This window comes from Podarcis tiliguerta, assembly GCF_965153285.1.
Source record: "Podarcis tiliguerta genome assembly, chromosome: 4".
Taxonomy (NCBI): domain Eukaryota; kingdom Metazoa; phylum Chordata; class Lepidosauria; order Squamata; family Lacertidae; genus Podarcis; species Podarcis tiliguerta.
In genome coordinates, this window is record NC_139537.1 from 40,107,322 (window position 1) to 40,130,183 (window position 22,862).

Consider the following 22,862-nt stretch of genomic DNA (forward strand, 5'->3'; position numbering starts at 1 on the left):
TGTTTGCACAGATTTTGTGGGAATTCTAATATATTTCCAAAGTATTGTTGTTATTTATCTACCACCCTTCATCCGAAGATCTAAGGGCAGCTCACAAGATAAAAATAGATAAAAGCACAAAAGAGATACAGTGGTACAGGGTTACAGACGCTTCAGGTTACAGACTCTGCTAACCCAGAAATAGTACCTTGGGTTAAGAACTTTGCTTCAGGATGAGAACAGAAATCGCGCGGCAGCAGCACAGCAGCAGCGGGAGGCCCCATTAGCTAAAGTGGTACTTCAGGTTAAGAACAGTTTCAGGTTAAGAAGGGGCCTCCAGAACGAATTAAGTTCTTAACCCAAGGTAGCGCTGTAGTTAAAACAAAAACAAAACAACACCCTTTCCCCAAACACATTTAAAAGGCTGTAGAATATTAATCATCCAAAAGTCTGGTTAAAGGGGAACATTTTTACCTGGCACCTAAAGGAAATATAATGAAGGCACTGGATGGGGAGCCACTGCAGAAAAGGCCTGTTCTCATGTTGCCACCCTCAAAACTCTCTTGGACGAGGCACATGAAGAAGGGCATCAGAGGATGATTGCAGAGTCCTGTCAGTTTATATGGGGAGAGGCAGTCTTTGAGGTATTGTGGTCCTGAGCCATTTCAAGCTTCATAGGTCCAAACCAGCACTTTGAATTGGGCCCAGAAGCTAATTAGCAAGCCAGTGCAGTCCAGCCAGGATCAGTGTAATATGTGCAAACAGTCTTGCCCCGGTGAGCAACCTGGCTGCTTAATTCTGCACCAGCTGAAGTTTCCAAACCATCTTCAGAGGCAGTCCTGCATATAATGCATTGCCGTAATCCAGCCTGGAGGTTACCAAGGGTTTAGGCATTGCAAGGCCTGTCTTTGTGCATTACAGCAGAACATGGGAGCAGTCAAGTCGCTGTATTGGAACTAGTATTTTTTTTACTCTTTCATAAAGAGTTGGGTGTGAGCAATGTGGTGACTGGGTTTGCTGAATGATGCCTAATTGGCCAGATTGGTAAAAACAGCAACCTCCAAAAAGATCTCTCCAAACTGGTGAATGGGCATTGAAGTGGGAAATGTAGTTCACCAGAAATAATATTACATACCTTTGAATGACATCTGTTGGGGAACATGAGGAGGACAGTGCCATTGCTAGGGCCGGCCCTAGTGTTAGACAGCTGCCTCAGATAGCAGATCTGCAGTATCGGTTAGTTATTTTAATTCATGGTGATTATGGTTGTTGTATTTTTACTGCTGTTGTGATGGAGGAACGCTTGTGGGACTTTTCTGCCTCAGGTGCCAAAATAAATTGACTACCCTTGGGTACTATACACCTTGAGCTTCAGGTAGCTAGATTGTTAGGGGCCAGCTCTGGCTATTGCACAAGGGCTTCCCTTAGGCCACTGTGAAAACAGAAAGCTACAACGATCCCGCAGAGGTCTTATGCTCTTAGGTTCATTTTAGTGTTTGAAGGGCGTTCTCATGTCTGCAAACAATCTATAAATACTCCTGGAAACCTCAGCTGTGTTTTACTGCATATTTTCAAATGGTGTGTGAAACCTGTAGTGGAAATCTGTGGCCTTACAGTACGTCTACCTAGCCTGTTCATTGCGGTAAGTGTCAAGTGGTGCTAGGATTGTATTCCAAGTCTTGTAACTTCACATCAGATTAATTGGACTAGCCATGGGGGTGTGTGGTGGGGGTGTACGTGTGCACGTATGTGCAAGGTTGTCCTGTGATTCGCAAGAACCCCTCTGTATCTTTTTCACTTTTGCCTGTTGCCCTCCCTTCTCTTACATCAAAAAGGCCAAATTCTGTCAGAGGCTCTGAAAACTAGGGCAAGCTCTGGGAAACTTTGTAATATTTCATAAGTTCTCTCCAGGAGAAGGCTGTCTTTGAAGATTGCTAGCCTCTGGGGAAGAGTGCCTTCAAAGTGGGACAAAGCAGCCTTTGACTGCCTCCCCTTCGAGCTCAGATGTGGTAACCCATGGGACTCTTGGCTGGTTTTGGAGCTGCTCTGCGAATCGTCATTCTGTTTCCCCTTCTCCCACCCCAGCTCCCCCCCTTCAGTTCTTGACCAGTTCCTTCTGCTTCCCTCCCATTTCTTTTTTAAATAGAATGTTTTGCCAAGGGTGTCTTTGGCAAGATTAATCATCTTAATAGTTGAATTATGGAAGGCGAGCCTGTGTCCTGCCTCTGTAGTTTATCCCTAGCAGAGAGCTTGCGGTATTTGATCTGATTTTCTCTTTCTTTAATCTTGCAATATAACATGGGAGGGATGTTGTTGTTTTTTTTAAGCCTAAAAGATGAGATGTTTCGTGATCCAAGTATTTTATGAGACCCGGGTCACTCTAGGGGCAGGAAGCTGAAGGTGCATCTACACCAACATACTTATCTTAGGAATTGGTTGCCCAAGGGGTGATGCATCCAGTCACAGATGGAGTCATTGCTTAGCCCAGGCTTCCTCAAACTCGGCCCTCCAGATGTTTTTTTAGCCTACAACTCCCACGATCCCTAGCTAGCAGGACCAGTGGTCAGGGATGATGGGAATTGCAGTCTCAAAACATCTGGAGGGCTGAGGAAGCCTGCCTTAGCCCCTTGCAGTTCAGAGTGTCTTGCCTGTTTACATGGCTGGCTGAGGAAAATGCAATTTGCACCAAAGACTGCATAGCCTTCCTGTTTGCTCCTTGCAGCCCATGTGGGAGTGATCCAGGACAAAGAGGTGTGGCCCTTTCCTACTGAGTATACAACATTCAGTTTTAAGTTTGTAAATTAATAAAAATAGAGTGCTCTTACTCTGGTTCCTCTGTGACAGACTCCCTCGAGGGGTTTGTGATCCTTGGAGGTTTCTAAGCAGAGGTTGGATGGCCATCTTTCATGGATGCTTTAGTTGAGATTCGTACATTGCAAAGGGGTGGACTAGATGACCCTTGGGAGCCTTCCAACTCTACGATTCTGTGATTCTCTCAGATAGAATAGGGACTATAAAGGAGACAGATGGCATGCCACCCAGAACTATACACCGGCGAAGCAAAGTTGAACAATGTGTCTGCAGTTATAAAAATACAGTGGAAGTGGGAGTATTGCTTTGTTCTTGGGTTCAGATCTTAGCTAGCAGTGGGCTTGCTTAGGTGCCTTCTGGAAAAATAATGAAATTTTCCGCCTGTTTAAAAACAGGAATGGTGACTGCAGAACTTTCACTGTTTTGTGACAATGAACTCGTAAGTAAGTAAGTGAATTTTTATTTATACCCTGCCCTCCCCAGCTAAACACAATCAAACAATTGATTAAAATACAGCTTAAAAATTAGAATCAGGATAAAATTAAATGACTGCCCACGAATTACAACCATAGGGGTTGGGAACCTCAAGTATTCATCAGGGCCAGCTATCCATGTTGATCCCACATGAGCCAATAAAAAGGCCAAAGAGGTACAGGGTCCCATAGAGGGGGGGCGGTCAAACTGGGTCCAGACCGAAGGCTAGGCAGAACAGCTCCATCTTGCAGGCCCTGTGGAAGGACGTCAAGCCCCGCAGAGCCCCGGTCTTCTGCACATTTTTTTTTAAAAAAAATGGAACACCTAAGTGAAAGAGGTATTTAAAAAACAACAACCCCACACTGAATACTGTTATAGCCTGTTCTGGTGACTCTGATATAGCCCCCAAACTACTAGTACAGTGGTACCTCGAGTTACATAAGCTTCAGGTTACATACTCCGCTAACCCAGAAATATTACCTCGGGTTAAGAACTTTGCTTCAGGATGAGAACGGAAATCATGCTTCGGCGGCGCAGTGGCAGCAGGAGGCCTCATGAGCTAAAATGGTGCTTCAGGTTAAGAACGGACCTCCAGAACAAATTAAGTACGTAACCAGAGGTACCACTGTACAGGCATAACAGAGCTGCTTGCCAACTGCAGATGATTCCAAAGAAATCTAAACTGTGTGTGTTGGCCACTTGTGAGTCGGAGTTCCTCTCCTGTGTTGCAAGAGCAAGGATGTGAGGAGGGAGTCTGGATCCCTGCGGACAAATTCCAGTAGATAATTACATTTCTCCTTGCCAAATTCCCTCAGTAGCATCCGATAAGGTCATTCTTCACTTCTTGGTCCCCAGACGGCCTCTTTTGTGTGTAGAGAGATAGCAATTGCATTCTGCCCTGGGGCCAAGGGAACCATAACTGCTCACAGCTAATCTTAAATCCCATATTTAACATGTTTTGACTTGTTACACCTTACCAAGTTTAAGCAACCTTGCTGCCTAGACCAGAAATAGTTAAAATGGTGCAGTAGCAGGTGGCATTGGGAATAACCTAATGTTCACATAAGCTGTGCCTAATGCCCTTTACTATTTTTGCTTAACTACTCCTTTGCTCAACTCCTCCAGGTTACCAAGTGATCGTGTAGCAATTGGATTAGGAATGAACGGGCATAAGTATGATTTCCTCTCAGGTCCTTGCTTTATTTCCCCAGAGCTTATTGAGCAGGTGTTGCGGAAAGGCTTTGGTCTCCTGGCATCTCAGCAGCAGCCACTGGTTAACTGTGTTACTCCACACGTGAAATTGGTTTGCTGTGTAGGGGAAGCTGCTACAAGCTGAGCCACCTGAAACACAGAAGCAGCTATGGCTTTTGATGTGCTTGGTGTCTCTGTGCCTTTCAGATACATCTGCCCAAAGCAATGTGCAGCTAGTGGCACTTCACATTGTCTCCCTGTTCTTTATTTCTTGGTGCATGGCTTCTTTCTTAGACAAGAGCTGGTGTTCAGTCATGATTCCATCGCTGACTATAATGATGCAGGCAAAAATAAAACCCCAAATTTGCCACCCATACGTGTCAGTGTATAACTCAGCATCATACCTTGATGCATGTCTGGAGTGAGTAATAATTGCAAGCACTTAAGTGGCAAAGTGTACTTGCCCCATGGAATATGCCCTTTTCCATAACGTGGATGTGTTTCTGGCACAGTATTATGATAGGTGTGCATGGTTTCTCCTTTCAAACCTTGGAAGAACTGGTATTGTGTTAAAAGTGCAGAGGCTCAGAAAGCAGAGCTAAACGTGCAGCCAGCTCAGTGCTGAGTTTAACATGGGTTGGAAATCCAGGATATTGGTTTTTTGTTTGTTTGTTTGTTTGTTTGTTTGTTTGTTTTAAATAAAGTTCCATTAAAAAAAATTCACAGTACAATAAAAGACACACCAACTCACACCAAGATAACAAAAAGAAAACAAGAAAGATAGAAAAATATAAGATTCTCTATCACAAGTATATCCCATTTTTTGTCCCATACAGAAAATGATGTACCCTCCCAGTTCTCCCCTTCCCTGTCTCACACAAGGTCCTGCAAACTATCAATCATCTTCATCTGCATGCAAATATAACGAGTAGGAATATTAAGAGAAATCATTCTGAGCCTGGATAGCTCACTTGGTTTGAGCATGGTGCTGATAACAGCAAGGTTGCAGGTTCAATCCCCGTATGGGACAACTGCATATTCCTGCATTGCAAGGGATTGGACAAGAGAATCCTCAGGGTCCTTTCCAACTCTACGATTCTATGAAATAATAATAGAATGCCGAAAGACAGAAAGATAAGAATAATAACAAAATACTAAGAGAAAGCGAGATCGATAGAAATGACTTCCAGCTATCCATCTGTCAGTTGTGTTAGCAAGTGTTCCTCATCCTAATCCGATGTTCAGTTTAAAGTAATATCCATTTATTCCTCCCTCTGCTGATGTTTTCCCAGTCTTCAATCCAGGCAGCACTTACTCATTCCTTTTGTTTTCCATCCAAGAAGTCCAAGAGAGGTTCTACAGTTATATGTAATTATAAGACTTATGGCTCCAGGATTTTGGTTGTCCTCTGACAAGGACCCTGGGGGCCCCTGAAGTTGGAAGCGGTGAGACATGTCTGATCTCACTACCCTGCGGAGCATGCCCTGACCACCATTTGCAAGATACGTTTTTAGCTGTTCCCAATACAGTGATACCTCGAGTTACAGACGCTTCAGGTTACAGACTCCGCTAACCCAGAAATAGTGCTTCAGGTTAAGAACTTTACCTCAGGAAGAGAACAGAAATCGCGCGCTGGTGGCATGGCAGCAGCGGGAGGCCCCATTAGCTAAAGTGGTACCACAGGTTAAGAACGGTTTCAGGTTAAGAATGGACCTCCGGAACGAATTAAGTTCTTAACCAGAGGTACACTGTACATGGGCACCTATAATTGAAAGACGTGGGGGTGGGGGGCTTATGGTGTTAGGCCACATGGTGGCGCAAAGCAAATGCTTTGTACATCAAGGGGCCACCCCAAGTGGGTATGAACGAATAAACCTTGCAAAGTCTGCCTTTTGCCAGCACAAGACAGCTCATTAGCTCAACCATTCCAGTCTGGAGAAGCAAACACCCAGCACGTGAATGCAGAACAGAGACTGCCACATGTTTCCATCTTATTACAACTCAGGGGAGATAAAATGGAAGAGGACTTCAAAAATCTTGAATGCCACAGCAAAATGCCCCCCCCCCAAAAAAAACAAAACCCCAGAGGGGCAGATAGCATGCTCGGCATGTGCACATGTGTGTGAACACACACCGTGGCTCCGCTGGTGTGTGTGTGTGGTACTTTATTAGCAGATATAGGCTGCCCATTTAACATATACAGTTACTATAGCAACTGAGGTTTCCTTAGCAACAGTGCCAGAAAATAATCCGGTACCAATTAAAAATAAACTGTTAGCAAGGGAGGGGGGGCAGCAGTAGGAGGAGTAGAATTTCTGTGAATTGGTTCCTTTCCCTTGTTGCTTTTTCATCCCAAGGACTCCCAAGCACTGGCAGAGACATGAAATAGTGTTTTTTCTTCTTGGCACCAGCCAGGAAGGTGCACTGGGTCACGTTGCCCCCTCTTGGTGGCTGAGGTTATTCTCCTAAAATTAATAAGGTGGAAAGTATCTACTCAGCAGTATGAGCCTAAGCCTCCCTATTAAAGCAAGCTCCCTAGAGAGAGGAGATGAGGGCTCCTTTCCTCTATATGTCATGTCATTGCAGAGCACAGCTATCTAGTCTTTATTAGCATACTGATTAAAGCCAGCGGCGATATAGGCTCCAGGGGAACTTCTTAATGTGTTGCCAGGATGCATAAACCTTGCATGCTGTATTAGGAAAAGCAAAGTTCTATTGTCACGAGAGTGCTTTTTTATCAGAATGTTTTGTGCCTCACCTTATCTCCATTCCCTCCAAAGCAGTCTGGCATGGAAGGGTTAACGGAATTGGGGAGCTTTTGAAAGACTCCAGGGAGGGTGCCTTCTCTCCTTTTGAAACTTGTAGCAATGTGCTGGTGTCAGACATACGTGTGTGTGTGTGTGTGTGTGTGTGTGTGTGTGTGTGTGTTTCGTTAAGATGAAATCCCAGACCTACAGTTAGAGAGAATTGTGAGTTCCATTTTTTGTAGCGTCTGTTCCTCCAGGGAACAGTTTAGGAACAGACACAAGTGAGATGGGAATTGCATTATATTTCCTGTTTTGCCACTGCTGTAGGATTCTCTGATATATATTTTTAATGATCAATGAAGAACTGTTTATAAAACTTGGGATGATCTACATATTGACATGGATGGGTGCAGTATACAGGGGTTTCTAAAAACACACACACACACACACACACACACACAATTATCCTTTCAAACTCACAGTTAATTGTAAAGTCTGCTAAGAGTTTGTTTACATGATCGGTTATCCTGGAATAATTAACTCCTCAGCTAACTCCATCTTCTGTTTGCTGACACATTCAGAGAAGTTAATCAAGGCTGAAGCAATCTTAAATGGAAGAAAAGTACGGTGTTAAAAAGTGGATCCAGTTACACACCTTTTTGTCCTAAGAAAGAAACAGTACAAAATGCTAAAGTGGTAACTTGCATCCACAAAAGCTGATCAGATAAGAAAATGAGGGCTGAGCTAATGCCAGATGTGCAAGTCTGAAAATTACATGAAAAAGTAGAGAGAAAACAAAGCACAAGGCAGATATATCTAAGCTAAATGCAGCAAGCAGCAAGAAGTTTAAGGAGGTGATGCTCAAAGGACTTAGCCTAGGCCTGGCCAGCCCAATTAAGATAAAAGACGAGAAAGAGAGCACTCTATAGGTAGGTAGATGAAAGGTCGGCAGTTCAAATCTGCCTGACAGAGTGAGCTCCCGTTGCTCTGTCCCAGCTTCTGCCAACCAAGCAGTTTGAAAGCATACCAGCACAAGGAGATAAATAGATACCTCTCCGGCGGGAAGGTAAATGGCGTTTCTGTGCGCTCTGGCCCTTGTCACGGGCCTCTGCACCAGAAGCAGTTTAGTCATGCTGGCCACATGACCCAGAAAGCTGTCTGCGGACAAACGCCGGCTTGCTCTGCCTAAAAAGCAAGATGAGTACCATACCCCATAGTCGCCTTTGACTGCACTTAACCGTCCACAGGTCCTTTACCTTTAGGTAGATGTGTATAAACCCAGGGGTGAGGAACCTCAAAGCTGGGGGCAAATGTTTTCCCCAAGTCTCTCTCTCTGTCACTCAGGGCTCTCCCCAAGCACTGCGGCTCATCAGCCCAGCTCTGTGCCCTTATTGGGTGCTGTTGTCTTTCTGGGATGTGCCTTTGAACTGGGAGAAACACCTATTGCTTGCTTTGGTGGAACATGGAACAGGTGTGCCTGTATTTTGTAGAAACCTTGTGGCTGAAATGTAGCCCTCTGTATCAGGCATAGGCAAACTCACCCCTCCAGATGTTTTGGGACTACAACTCCCATCATCCCTGGCCACTGGTCCTGTTAGCTAGGGATGATGGGAGTTGTAGTCCCAAAAACGACTGGACGGCCAAGTTTGCCTATGCTTGCTCTGTATGAAGGCGAAACTCATCCATAGCTTCACCCACTTTTGCTTATGGCCTTGCCCAACACTGGCATGTATCCCCTGGAATAATAATAATAATAATTTATTATTTGTACCCCGCCCATCTGGCTGGGTTTCCCCAGCCACTCTGGGCGGCTTCCATAGAAGCAAAAAATACAGTAAAATATCACAGATTATGGATAGGGTGGCCTTGGGCCCAAAAGGGGTTCCCCACCTCTATAAACAGATGCAGATAGAAAAAGAAAGAAAGAAAGAAAGAAAGAAAGAAAGAAAGAAAGAAAGAAAGAAAGGAAATTCCCAGACATGGTGAATTTTGGTGAAAGGAAGGCACTCTTCACATGTGCAGAGGCATCCTATACATAGGTTAAAATGAACAAGTAAACAAATAAAAATAATTGAATGGCCGTGGTTGTTGTTTGTCCTAAACTTTCTGTCTTTTGTGTGTCCCCCACCCAATCCCCTTCCCCCAGTGACAAAGCTGCAGGTCAGCAAATCCAAGCGGAGCATCACCCTCGTGGAGAACAAGCCCATTCCCCTGAACTGCTCTGTGAAGTCTCAGACCAGCCCGGACTCCCACTTTGCTGTCCTGTGGTATGTCCACAGGCCATCGGACACAGACGGGAAGCTCATCCTGAAGACCACCCACAACTCTGTGTTTGAGTACGGCACCTATGCTGAGGAAGAGGGGCTGAGGTGGAGGCTGCAGTTTGAGAGGTCCTTGTCCGGGGGGCTCTTCAGCCTCACAGTCCAGAGAGCCCAGGTCAGCGACAGCGGCAGCTATTACTGCCACGTGGAAGAGTGGCTGCTCAATCCCAACCATGCCTGGTATAAGCTGGCTGAGGAAGTGTCTGGCCGGACAGAAGTCACTGTCAAGTTGCCAGGTAATCTCTCACTTGCCATGTCTGAAGCTTGCCTAAGACTTCATGTCTATAGCTGTTTCCTGAACTGCAGCAACTTCCTGTCTGCACACTCTGCCTGGCAAATTCCCAAAGGAAAGTTAAGCCTCTGTTCCCACCATAAGCATGTGGGAAACTGCAAACTGCACGTTTGCTGTACGGACACATCCGTGCAGGAGTGTCACTGTAGCCCCATTTCCATTCTTCTGCACGTCGCAGGAAATTTAGGAGAGCAAATCTGAGAGAAAGAAAGGGCAATATACCTTCAGTAAATTCTCGCAGCAAAATCATGTTCTCGTGCATATTCGTACTCTGGCAACCTGTGTATAGCTCAGGATCTCCTGCTTCTCAGTAGCAGTCAGTGGGGCATCACAGACAGGGTGGTGTTGCTCTCTTGCCTTCCCAGTGCCAAGCATCCATGCCAGTTCCCGAGAGAGAGGAGGGCAAGGCATGGGTTGGCTCAGCGCAGTGCAGGCTTGCCAGCAGGAGCAAATAGCCCCACCACCATACCTGCACTGCGCTGAGCTCCCCACACTTACCCCCTCTCCCTCTCAGGAACTGGCATCGACGCTTGGGGTGGGGAAGGCAAGTGAGCAACGCCACCCTGCCCTGCCTGCACCAGACTGCTGCTTTTGCTATTTGAAAGTATTTTGGGACACAACTGATAATACTGTTTGCAGACTGTGGTTCATGGGGAAAGCCTGTAAACGGCCTTCTGCAGCCTAGCTCCTCACCTGGATGTTTTAGACTCCAGCTGCCATCAGCCTTGAGCCAGTGTGGGAAGATGGGAGTTGTAGTCCAAAACATTGGGAGGGCACTAGGTTGGGGATGCGGGTGGCTTTGGTCTAAACCACAGAGCCTAGGGCTTGCTGATCAGAAGGTCGGCAGTTCGAATCCCTGCGACGGGATGAGCTCCCGTTGCTCGGTCCCTGCTCCTGCCAACCTAGCAGTTTGAAAGCACGTCAGAGTGCAAGTAGATAAATAGGTACCACTCTGGCGGGAAGGTAAACGGCATTTCCGTGTGCTGCTCTGGTTTGCCAGAAGCGGCTTAGTTATGCTGGCCACATGACCTGGAAGCTGTCTGCGGAGAAATGCCAGCTCCCTCAGCCTATAGAACAAGATGAGCGCGCAACCCCAGTGTCCGCGACTGGACCTTAACCTTTAGGTTGGGGAAGGCTGTTATAAAACGTCTGGCTTTGAGAATGCCTCTGTTTCTGACTACAGGAGTCTAGATTTTCATGGCCCTGGTGCATGAGCAAGGAAGTGTTTTCCCCTGTTTGCTCAAACAGGCTTTAATGGAAGGAGACGATCTTCTATGCCTCTGAGATGGTATCTCATTGATAGTGATCAGATGGAGAGGTATCCGTTTGCTTGGGAAAGCTCTGTGTCAAATTCCTCCCCTTCTGTACACTTTAATTTTATTTATTGCCTGGGTCCCAGTGGTGATGTGGAGTGATGGTTTCTGTTCTCATGTGCTGAGCTCTTAGAAATGAGAGTTTAATGAAGAGGGAAGTTGGCTGCTAAGGGGCGATCCTTTCCCTGACAGGAATGGAAAGTGAAGGAAGTAAGGAAGTGTTGAATAAATCAATGAACCGCCAGCCAACAAATAGAGAGGCAGAAAGGTGAGGTCTATTATAGAGCAGAGCCTGGGAGGGCTGGCAATTCCCAGCAGCTAAGCATTGCTCCAGAAAGCTTTGTGTTGACATCTAAACATTTTGTCCTTGAAGAACAACCTGCTTTTTCATATCAGGCCCAGCAGAGTTGGGAAAGAAGAACAGGTCACAGTTTTGACACAGGAAGCAAAGAGGAAGGAGCCAGGGCCATTTGCTTTCTCAGCATTGAAAAATAATCCTCAATATTACAAAAGCACATAGGGGAGTTTCCCACAAGTTAGGCTGAGACCTGAATTTCCAGGCCGTACAATATCTGGGTTTCTGAGTGTGCCAGGGGATTCAGTAACTGGCCCAAGGTGTGGCTAGTCCTCAGTAACTAGCTGACGTTGCATTTGGAGAGCTTCAAGTGGTGTTTAATGCTTTCCCTGCGATGGAGTATATTGTGGAATTTTGCATTTCAGTCCTTGCATTTGTTGAAGAAAGTCCTCTGAACCTCAGTTCTGTAGAAAGAGGTGAGAAACCTGCAAGAAAAATCAGAGCCCATGCTATTCAAGAAAGCACATTGTCATGTGGTTGGCACTGTAGAGCAAATCACACTAAATCGGTATAAAAGAGCTCCAGGCAGCCAGTCTGGAGGAAGTTGTGTCCAATTAAGGCCAGCTGTAAAGGAAGTTCCTAATCCCTGGTGATGACCTGCTGCTGATATTCCAAATAGTCTGGTTGGTACATTTGCAATCCCTAAATCTTATTAGTAGGTATTGTGTCTGCAGATTGCATGGAGGACGAAAATGCCTTATTGTTCTTCCAATTTCAGGGCCACCCTGAACAGTGTGCGGAGCACAAAGGAACCCAAAGACCTTCCCCTGGAGGGATCTCTTTAGATTAATACCATTAAAAGCAAATATATAATGCTGAAGCAGTATAAAACAAAGACTACTGCTTAAGTCCTGTTGCATTGTCAACTGGTTTTCTTTTTAATTTTATGTTGTTGCTTTTCCTCTTCTCCCCCCACCCAAAAAAACCCCAGATAACCTTTTGGAAGTGAACCAAACTCAGAAGAACATCACAATCCTGGAGAATGAATGGGTGACCTTAGAGTGCCTGGTCACCAACCGGAGCAGCCAGGCTTCCCAGTTGTCTGTGGAATGGTATGTGTGGAAATCTGGCCACCCGGAGAAAGAAGCAGTGCTCAAGCTGACTCGCCAGGCCACCCTGTTATACGGAGAGCTGTCAGCCCTGAACGATCTGAAGAGCCGGCTGCGCTTGGAAAGCCCCTCTCCAGGCCTCTACCTGCTCACCATCCAGAACATGACTGTGCAGGACAGCGGGACCTATGACTGCCGGGTGGAGGAGTGGATACTGGGTCCCACAAACGCATGGTACAAACGGGCAGAGGACCTGTCTGGGCTGACAACCATTGTGGTGAAACAGCCAGGTAAAGTTATCTGTGGGTCCGGGGCTTTGGGCCACCAAGAAATAAAAGCTCAATCACTGCTTATGGTGAGGGAACTTGCTGTGAGAAACATCCAGCTGCTATATATATATAGAATGCCTCTCCCTACTGCGCACCATGTAGATACAGGAACTGCAGCTTAATATTTGGAGAAAGACAAGTTGCCTAGGCTGAGTATTTAGGGGCAGCTGTACCTTTGTTCTCTCCCTACTTCTTTCCCCTCCCCTTTCCCCCTACCCCACAGTCCTTGCTCCCCCTTCCAGGTTTCGGGAGCTTTTTGCTTCCTCAGTTATTTTCCCGTTTGTTCTGCAGATCTTGAGGTTTTCCCCCAAGCATGCTTTTACCCCCCTCTTATGCATGGGCGATGCTCTTTTGGCTACATAAATATTGGCGCTTGCTCTTTAAGCTGGGCAATAGGAGTAGGGACATGGTCAATATCTCTCACCTTTCTTTTTCTGCCTAGATTCATCACACCTTACCATTTGCAGCTAAGCCACTAGGATGCAGCTGGTAATACGCATTTTACCTTCTTCAGGACCCTCCCTCTGTTCTAAATATGAAACAGCGAATGCAGTAGTGTTCCAAACACAGAGATCCTTTACTAGGATTTTGAAATTTGCCATCTCTCTTCCCTGGTACTGAGGAAGGATCTGTCATCTCGTCCCGTCCCCCCCCGCCCCATTTGCAAGGTCTCTAAGCCCCTAAACCCCAGAGCTTGACAAGAGCAAAGGAAGCTTAGGCATGATTGGAAAACAAGGTCATCTTGTTTTGATTTAATGCATTTAAATGGGGTTTTTTTTGGGGGGGGGGAAGGGTTATAAAACAGCTTTCTGTTTACAAACTCACATTGGTTTGTTGTGATATTGTGTGAGAGTTAATGGGAGATAATTGTACACTTTGGATGCTTGGTTGGCAGCTCAGGTTAAGATTTTAACCTCAGAGTTCATAGGATGGAAGGGTGAGGACACAGTCAGTTTGACTGGTGAGATGTCCATGCGGAAAGTTTTACGGTGAATTTACTGGCAACACAATTTCCCACAAGGAGGTAAATTAGGTAAAATGAAAGTACAAAAGAAATTTCTAAGAACTAGGGAAATAATGTGGCTTTGAAGTGCTTAAATTAAGTCTGTACGCATTTCAGTCACAGCTTCTAACGTGCAGCACAAGTTTAAGATGGTGAAATTTGGCCTCTGAAATACCCTTCAGATTGGTGCAGCTGCTTGCAGATGCCTCTCGCAGTCCCTGTGTGCTTCAGCCAGACTGGTTGGTGCCTGTGGAATGTCCAAAGCGTAGCTTGTGATTGAATAGGATTTTCCAGGGCTGAGGACAGGATTTGCAAGCCAGCTCTTGGGAGAACGTGAAAATCTTATCACTAACATCTTTGCTAGAGAAACATTTTTCAGGCTAAAGAAGAAAGAGCTATGTGTCTCTGTGGGGAAAGAGCTGTCTCCAGGCATTAGTAATTGCGAACACTGCACACATTGCAACTAAGCTTCCAGAATCTTCCTTTTGGGCTGAAAGTTCTCAGATGACCTGTTACAGCCCCAAGATAGACCAACGGTTCTAATTTGAGGGTGGAAACCTTAACAGCTACTTTTGAGTTGTGAGGAATGGGAAAGAGGTGGTGGGAATCATTATGCCCCATAAACTTTTTGACTCACTCACAAGGTTTGTAAATAATTAAATGTCTTTGTACACATCAGGAATTCTTTGTCCTGTCCATTTACTTTTATGAATTCTCTGCTTCTCCCAAAAACATCATTTGAGGCTGTTGATCAGATTTTCCAACCCTGAGGCCAGTGAAATAGTGCAAACTCTGAAGGAGGGGAAAAGATTGATGAGGCTTTATTAATATACAGTTGGTTGTATTCTTAATTATATAAGAAATGCTTTTGTTTTTTAATAAGTGCAATGTGAATGTACAGTATAAGTATTGCCATATTTCTAATAACATAGCTTATATCCCTCCCGTTTGTCTTGTAGAAAATGATACCAATGCACTACATCCCTCTGTTTTTGTATGTATTGAGCAGTCCTTGTGCCTATTGCTATGTGCTAGGGCTTATGAAATTCCACTCTTGAAAATGTTTGGCTGCATTTTGGTGCCAGTTCCTATGTCCCAGAAGTGGCATCTCTGCTGCTCCCTGGGGTCCTATCCCCCACAGCTCCAGTAATGGTGAACAAGACATGGGGGTGGGGAGGGGCAGTGTTATAAATATGCCCTTACTGCAGCCCTTAGTCATGATCTCCCTCATTTGAATGTTACTAGAGGTGTCAGGAGCCTAGTAGCCATGTCCTTCCTGTTAATGCAAATACCACCCTTCAACAGGATACCTCAAGCTTATTTGTAAGCTACTCTAGGAGCTCTTTCTGGCTGGAGAGCAGAATAATTTTTTTTTGCAGAATCTCCAGTTACATCATGACTCTCTATAATGGTGGCTCTTGGAGTAAAGAATAGGCCACACAGCAACTTCTTGTCTTTCCCAGAGGGTGCCTTGATTGGGACAGAGACATGGCCTTCAGCTCATTGTCAGCAAGTTGCAATCAGTGTAATAAAAGAGGCTGCACAGCCCCACCCATTGCGTTGTTTGCGTCGTGGGCTTACTCTCTTCTCAAACCCTTCGTTTCCCTACAGTTTCTTCCTTAATGATCTAAAAGTATGCAGTGCATCCATAAAGGCTGCTCTTTTCCATTTCTTCTCCCTCTTTGGATCTGTTAGTCCTGAAGACAGGAGAGAGCCCTCACAGGCAAACTCCGTTCCAATTTGAGGGAGATTAAGTCCTGCTTAGCTGGCCAGTGATCAGGCCTCCTTAAGAAGCCATGTCTGTGCATTTATGTCTGTACGGTGAGAGAAGCTAACCAGTCTCTGTGCATGTTCCCACCATCTTCAGATGCCTCGTTGCAAGTGGACACAACCATGGCCAACCTCACCGTGACAGAGCAGGGGCAGTTCCATCTGGATTGCAACATCCTCTCCCTCTCCAGCCGGGACTCCCGCTTTGCCGTGACGTGGTTCAGCGTGAAGATTAAAGAGAAAAGTGGGCCTGCTGGTCGCAAGTATGCAGAAGAAAGGGAGGCCTTGTTAAGAGTAGGCCAGGATGCCATCTTCAGCAGAGAAGCCAGCCCCTGGGAAGGCCGGCTGCGCTTCCAGAGGCTCTCGGCTGTGCTCTATCGGCTGACTGTGTTGCAAGCAGGGTCTACGGATGCTGGCAATTACTCCTGCCGGGTGGAAGAGTGGCTGCCCAACCCCAGGGGAGCATGGTACAAACTCGCAGAGGAGGATTCCGGCCTTATGGCTGTTTATGTGCAAGACTCAGGTGAGGTGATGGTGAGCATTTTAGGAGGGAGTAGATTTTGTGTGTAGAGGCCCTTGGGCAATACAGCTTGAGGGGAGTGAAATGGGCTAAGGTTTTTTCAAAATATCAGCCAATGGGGAAGATTTTGGAATTCCAGTTTTGTAGGGAAGCCAGAACCTAACAGAGACAGTGGTTCTTTTGGTTGAGAAGTTCCCAATTTATCAATGCTGTCAGGGCTCGCTCACTGTTGATTACAGTTGGGCCTAAAAGGCATGGGCTTGGCTGAGTCTCCTTATTCTTAGAGAATGTCCCGTTTTGCATCTTGCCATAATCCCTCAGCTGTTCCTGGTAACACCTGCAAATTCTGCTTATGTGTTTAGGGGTTGAGAATTACATATATCATGCTGCGTGTTGCGAGGGTGAAACCATATGGAAGTTCCAAACTTCACTGGGTGGAGCATAGAAGCAACTTGCAGAATAATAGTGACTGTGGCACTCTGTGTAGCCCATTAACAGCTGAAGCTTTCCTTGAATCAGCTGAGAGGGGCGAGTATGTATTGTGATGACACTGAACGCACGTCTCCTGCAGCCCAATGGGGCACCTGTTGCATTCCAAAAGTAGGACAGCCCACTAGCTTTCAGACAAAGAGGCTTTGTAATGAGTGTTAAATCTAGAGTTATGAAAGTGGGCAACCTGTGGCCCAACCCAAGCTGTTGCTGGGCTACAACCTGCATCATCCCTGACCATTGGCATTGCCAGCCAGGGATGATGGGAGTTGGAGTCGATAACAACAGCTGGAGGACTACAACTTCCCTCCCTACCTCTGTGTAGCAGGAGCTCTTTATGCTGTAGTGGCCCAGTGCCAGGCAAAATAGGCAGGACACTACTCTTGATCTCCAAGGCTCGGCTCAAGTTTACATCCTAAAATTCTGAGTATAACAGGCTGTAGCCTTTGCATTGTGTATCCATGTGTGTTTTTTAAACAGATTAGGGCTAGGAAAGAGCCCTTTTCATAGGAGCAGAGAATCTAAAAAAATCAATCCCACTTTAGTGCCCATTCCACAGGGTAAACAAAATAAAACTTTGGGGTATTGAGGCAGAAAAGCCAAGGGGGAAAAATGGCAGCTGCTTCACATGGTTTGGCTTGTCTTGGTCCCCCATTTAAGCCACCATTGCCTTTGTTTAGTGGCCATTGGGTTCGGGTGCTCAGAAAGTGAAGTTTCATTGCTCTGAATGTTTTAACTCTTCCCCCCTTCCCTGTGTGAACTTCTTCCAGGCTCGTCTCTACAGTCCGTCATCTGCTCCAATGACTCCCTCTTCTACTTTGTGTTCTTTTACCCCTTCCCCATCTTCGGCATCCTCATCATCACCATATTGCTGGTGCGATTCAAAAGCAGGAATTCCAGCAAGAATTCCGAAGGCAAGAACGGAGTCCCCTTGCTGTGGATCAAAGAGCCACACCTGAACTACTCGCCCACCTGCCTGGAGCCTCCTGTCCTCAGCATCCACCCAGGGACTATAGATTAAAAGTGAGAGACCCACAGAGAGGTGAAGATGCACCTGGAACCCAAAGGAAGTGTTTTTGTTGTCTTTTTATTCAACCTTTGTACTTTTTTGGATCCCAACTCAGCTCCACCATGAGGTCCCTCTGAACTTCTGGGACTGGAAGAACTCAGGCACCCCAGAATGCTTGTGAAGACCCAGCCCAACCGCAAAGGGAGATGGAAGGTCCATGTGTTCACTGTATATAGTGTTTTTTTCTAATTGGGCTTTCCCCCTCCATCAGTTCTCATCGGTTGTCCTTTGCCCTGTCATTCTGTTGCTCAAAGACACACAATATTCTTCTTGTATTATTATGCAGAGGACAATCCCCAGAGTGCATTGATTTTGTTGGAGCTCTCGTTGTGCCAAAGCTGGGCGCGTTGTTTTTTGAGGAAGCTTGTTTTATCAAATGGGCTGGGTTTGACAGAACTTGAGCCTTGGTATTGGGAGAGGGCCAGAAAGGACTGAATGGGCTGCCTATTGCTCTGGGAGAGAATAGAACCAGAACTGCTCCTATAGTCCAAGCAGCAAGCAGTTCTTCCAGGGCAGAGAGCCTCTGCCACCTCCCTCCGTCTCCAGGTGTTTCTGATTTGTTTTGGGGACGGAAAATGCATATAAGGTTGTTTTGCCATTGGCACCACAACTGAATTGCTTGTGCCACTTGCAATCCAGCAACGGCCTGTGTGTGTGTGTGTCACTGAGGTTTAGCCCACGAGCCTTGATTCCCCCCAGTACTGCTGCCTATACACAGTTCTGTTTACTAGAAAGGCATTTGGTTGCCCTCTGGGTTTTATTAAACCCCACTGCCACGCCTCTGGAGACTGCAGGGGTGGAAACCTGAACTTTTTAAAGACATTCAAACTGACCAAAGTAATGATTTAGGAAGTGGGGAGGTGGCTGCCTCTTTAAGTGGGCCTGGCTCCGACTTGGTTCTGGGATGCCGAAACACAGGGCAGAGAATGTGTGGAAACGTTGACCCAAGTTTTACTTCCAGTTGCACTAACTACCCCAAGGAATTTTCACCAGGCAAGCAAGGACCTCTGAATAGCCTCCTCTCTCTCTCGTTATGTGTGTGTGCCATTTTGCTTCTTCAGCTTTATTTCTCCAGGTGCAACACCCTTCACCACCATTCCTCACAGCCCTGCTGTTCTTTCTGTGAAAGACACGGTGTTAACAATGTTGGGGCTCAGTAGAATAAGCCAGCTGTGCTCCTCCTGTGCTGTTTTGGAAATGCTTGTTATACCTGGTGGACCAGCACTCTTACATCCCCTCGTTCTAGTCTCTAGGATAAAGGGGGGGAAGTTGTGCTTTCTAGAAAATTGCTGTTTTGCTGTCTTCCTAAAAGTCTTCCTGGCAGCTAGTTGCAACCTTTTTCATGAGACAACTGAATCTACGCAAGGGCACTTGCTGCCAGCCACACATGCCAGTCTGCTTAGCTGCTTTGGCAGGAGGAGGCTGACGGGGGGGGGGGGCAGCAGAGCGCGCTCTTCCTGTGGAGTGACATCGTAAATTTTGATTGCCCCTATCAGAGCATCTTGTGGAGATAAACGCATTTGCTTTAATTAATGGTGCTTTGCAAGTGGTATGTGTCCACGCCGAGGTTTTATGTCACCCATGTGTTCGGCCAGGCGGCTGGTTGCACATGTTCACCTCACTTACTCTCTGGGTAAACTTGCTGTATTTACCCAAGCTTTAATGCTTCTTCAAAAAATCATCTTCTTTCCTTCGCAAAGGAGGGCTTTGTAGCATTCCAGTAAAGCATTCAGAATGTTCCCCGGACCAAATCTGCCTCTGCAAACTATTATTCCTAGATTAAAACCCCCTCCGTGTGTGTAACTTGAGAACGCACACACCCTTCCACCCTCCTTGCCTTCCTAGTGTATACAGAAGGGAGGAAACAAAAAAAGTGAATGGGAATGAAGAGCAAAGCAGAAAGAGAGCCCCTAGGTTGTGTCTGTTGTTTTATAAATGTAAAATGTCCTGTACATATACTGCTTCGGGGCAGGAGCTCTAACTCACTTCAGCTCTTAAAAAGGAAACAAGTCAGCAAGATGATTTCCTGCCCTAAAGAACATTGCTCTTTATCTTCGCGTTGAAAAATCTGTTGTACTGACCTAGTAGCATCAATGCTTCTCTATATAACCAGCAGTCCTTCCCTTCCCCTCCCAGCTCCTTCGGTCTACGGAAAGCTGTCCCACAGCGGCCTCCAGCGGCCAGTCATTCCAGTCTGTGGCTGTGGACTCTTGGAAAATATGCAGGTGTTTTATCAAAGCCAGTAGACACAAGTGGGAGGATTGTCCCTTTAGCAGCACCGATGATCACACAGGTTACCTTGCAGAGGACTTGTCCATTACGCTGCCAAGTTGCTGCCCAGTTTTAGGATCTCGTTTCTTTTCAAAACGTTGGACACTGCCTATAAGAAGCTTTATGGACAACTTTTTCTCTGCCAATAAACCCAGAGGAAAAGGAACAAGCTACCTTTGCATGATGTGGGGAAACAGTGTGGGGTTTTTATTATTATTATTATTAAAGAACTTTGTACCATGTTGCACTAAATGTTTTATACATTACACAAGAGAGCTGTAGTAAACTGTGTTGAAAGTGTGACTTCAATGTCCTGTGTTGATGGCTTCGAGGCGCTGCTACCAGAGCTTCCCTCTTCTCCCTGTTGATGCCACCCAGCTGTCAAAAGGACGACTCCCTACCAGTGCCTGCAATGTCAAATTGTATGCTTAAATTGTCGCAGGCCCCGAGGTTCTTGCTCCAGCCATGCACTTGCTCAGCTGCTACGCATGGGAGCGATTCCTCATGAATGAGCAGCTGTCACATGCACGGCCAGTGCCAGCACTTGGACCAGTGCCTGGCCCCAGGCGCTGCCAAGTGGCCTAAGATGAGAGCCACCTGCAGTGCTGGAGGGTGGGTTTCATTAGCCTGCCCTTCCCCTATTGTGCTGAAAGCTAATCCTGTGGACACCCGGTTTTGCATGGGATTAGAAGTGCCTGGCAAGTACTTAGAAAGACAACCTCCCCTAAGCCAGCAAAACAGATTGCTTGGGAGAAAGGAGGAGGAGGAGACTATGATGATGATGGGCCATAGCCAGGCCCCATGGTGGGGTGGCCATCGAACTGTATGGTCAGTAACTTTCATCATTTTCCCATGAGAGGCAATCTTAAACTTTCTTTTGTTTAATGTTTCAAAAGTATTAAAATGGATCCCTTTTCCTTCCAAAAAGGCAACGGATAATTCCCACAAGAACACTGAGAGCAAAAATAAGTACTTAAACAGCAACTCCTCCTTATCTGCCTGATGTCTTACAGTTCAGTAGTAATATTTAACATGTGCGTAGCAATTTCAATTCTTCAGAACACTGAATGTTAATCTAGTAACCTCTGCAAGAATCCTGTATGGGAATGTTCACAAACCTGGGGCCCTCCAGAGGGCTTCCATAAGGTAAGTCTGTATTCTTATTGCCCATCATGCAGATGAGGGGACTGGAGCAGGAAGAGGGTGGCTTGCCTAAGGCCTCCTACTGAGTTCATGGCAGAGGTGAGATTTGAAATGGGGACTTTTGGATTTCTGCTGCTTTTCGCCTGTAAAGGATCGTTTTTGAGTTCTTTATATTACACATTTTCCATTTCTGGACCCTGTCTAATAGAGTCTTAGAAATTAATGTTATGAGGAAGAGGTTAAAAGTTCATAGAAAACTCCCCTTAGGAACAGTGCTTACAAGTTCAATGTTCTTTGGGTTTTATTCTTGTCTTCAAGTGCAAAAACTACTCTGGAGAAATCCACATGTCCTAAAGCCATTCTAATTCAGATGAAGGTCTTCCATAAGTGGCAGGGATAGGAGGAATTCTGCCCTTCCATATACTGTTGTTGATTGATTGTATTCTTCATCACTCTATATTTATTTATTTACTTTTTATTTAATTATTTACTGGATTTATACTGCACACCTTTTTCTCCAAGGAGTTCAATGTGGCGTGTATGGTTCTCTCACTCATTTAATCCCCACAATAACCCTGTGAGGTAGGTTAGGCTGTGAGGAAGTGACTGGCCCAAGGTCGCCAAGTGGAGATTGGAACCCTGGACTCCCAGGTCCTAATCTGACACTCTTACTGTAATTAATAATTTTTATTTTTTATTAGTTCTCATCTAATCTGACACGCTTAACTTCCATATCAAATGAACGGTCAGAAAAGAAATTTCTCAAAGTGACTTAATAAAAAGCATATAAAGCCAGCTGAAAGGCAAACTGCAAACTATGTCTGATACACTTAACCACCAAAATCCTAGGTAAATAAAAAATTGTCTTAGCCTTGCACCTAAAAACTGACAGTGGTGGGGCCAGGCGCCTAACCCTTGGGAGAAGATTCCACAGATGGGTAATTGGACTCCAAATCCCATCAGCCTCAGCCAGCATAGCCAAAGGAGCCAGGATGATGGGAGCTGGAGTCCAGCAACATTTGGAGGGCCACAGGTTCCCCACCTTTTGCCTTAGCTAATCAGATCTATGGACCCATCACTTAGAAGGCACAGTTTCCACTTTGAAGTTTGATGCCTCAACCCTTACTGAAAAGCCTTATACCAGCTTTAGAGACAGAGGCACATCGTGACTATGTCAACTTTTTGGTAGGGTCTAGCACACAACTGGCACGAAATAATACCCGTATTACTGGGGAAAGATGTGCCCGTAGATTCCCAATCTTGAAAATGTTCCACTCCCAATCAAGATCTAAGGAAAAACATTTGTAGCCTAAAAAGTACAATGGTACCTCGGGTTAAGAACTTAATTCGTTCTGGAGGTCCGTTCTTAACCTGAAACTGTTCTTAACCCGAGGTACCACTTTAGCTAATGGGGCCTCCTGCTGCTGCCGTGCCACCGCTGCGTGATTTCTGTTCTCATCCTGAAGCAAAGTTCTTAACCCAAGGTACTATTTCTGGGTTAGCGGAGTCTGTAACCTGAAGCGTCTGTAACCCGAGGTACCACTGTATAGAATTTGACAGCAAAGTTGTCTCTGATACTAAACTCTCAAAGTCAAAGACCTGCGAAGACGCCACCAAAATATCTTTGTTCATGACAAATTTTAAAAATAATGGCCACAACTAGTTGCTGTGATGTCCCCCACCCCCGATACCTAAGTTTTGTGTTGTGCCACTCACACTTACACCACTGTCTCATT

The 22,862-nt window shown here is 45.9% G+C and overlaps 1 protein-coding gene across 2 annotated transcripts in view; it reads left to right on the plus strand.

Moving 5' to 3' along the window:
• The window catches only part of IGSF3 (immunoglobulin superfamily member 3), a 115,460-nt gene extending 95,174 nt beyond the window's left edge, over window positions 1-20,286 (plus strand). For both annotated transcript variants that reach the window (XM_083439218.1, XM_083439219.1), the window contains 4 exons: window positions 9,349-9,759; window positions 12,415-12,822; window positions 15,732-16,157; window positions 17,414-20,286. In XM_083439218.1, coding sequence (XP_083295344.1) covers window positions 9,349-9,759; window positions 12,415-12,822; window positions 15,732-16,157; window positions 17,414-17,664 — 1,496 coding nt within the window. In that variant the 3' untranslated portion in view covers window positions 17,665-20,286. The remainder of the gene's footprint in view (window positions 1-9,348; window positions 9,760-12,414; window positions 12,823-15,731; window positions 16,158-17,413) is intronic.
• Window positions 20,287-22,862: the final 2,576 nt, after the last annotated feature.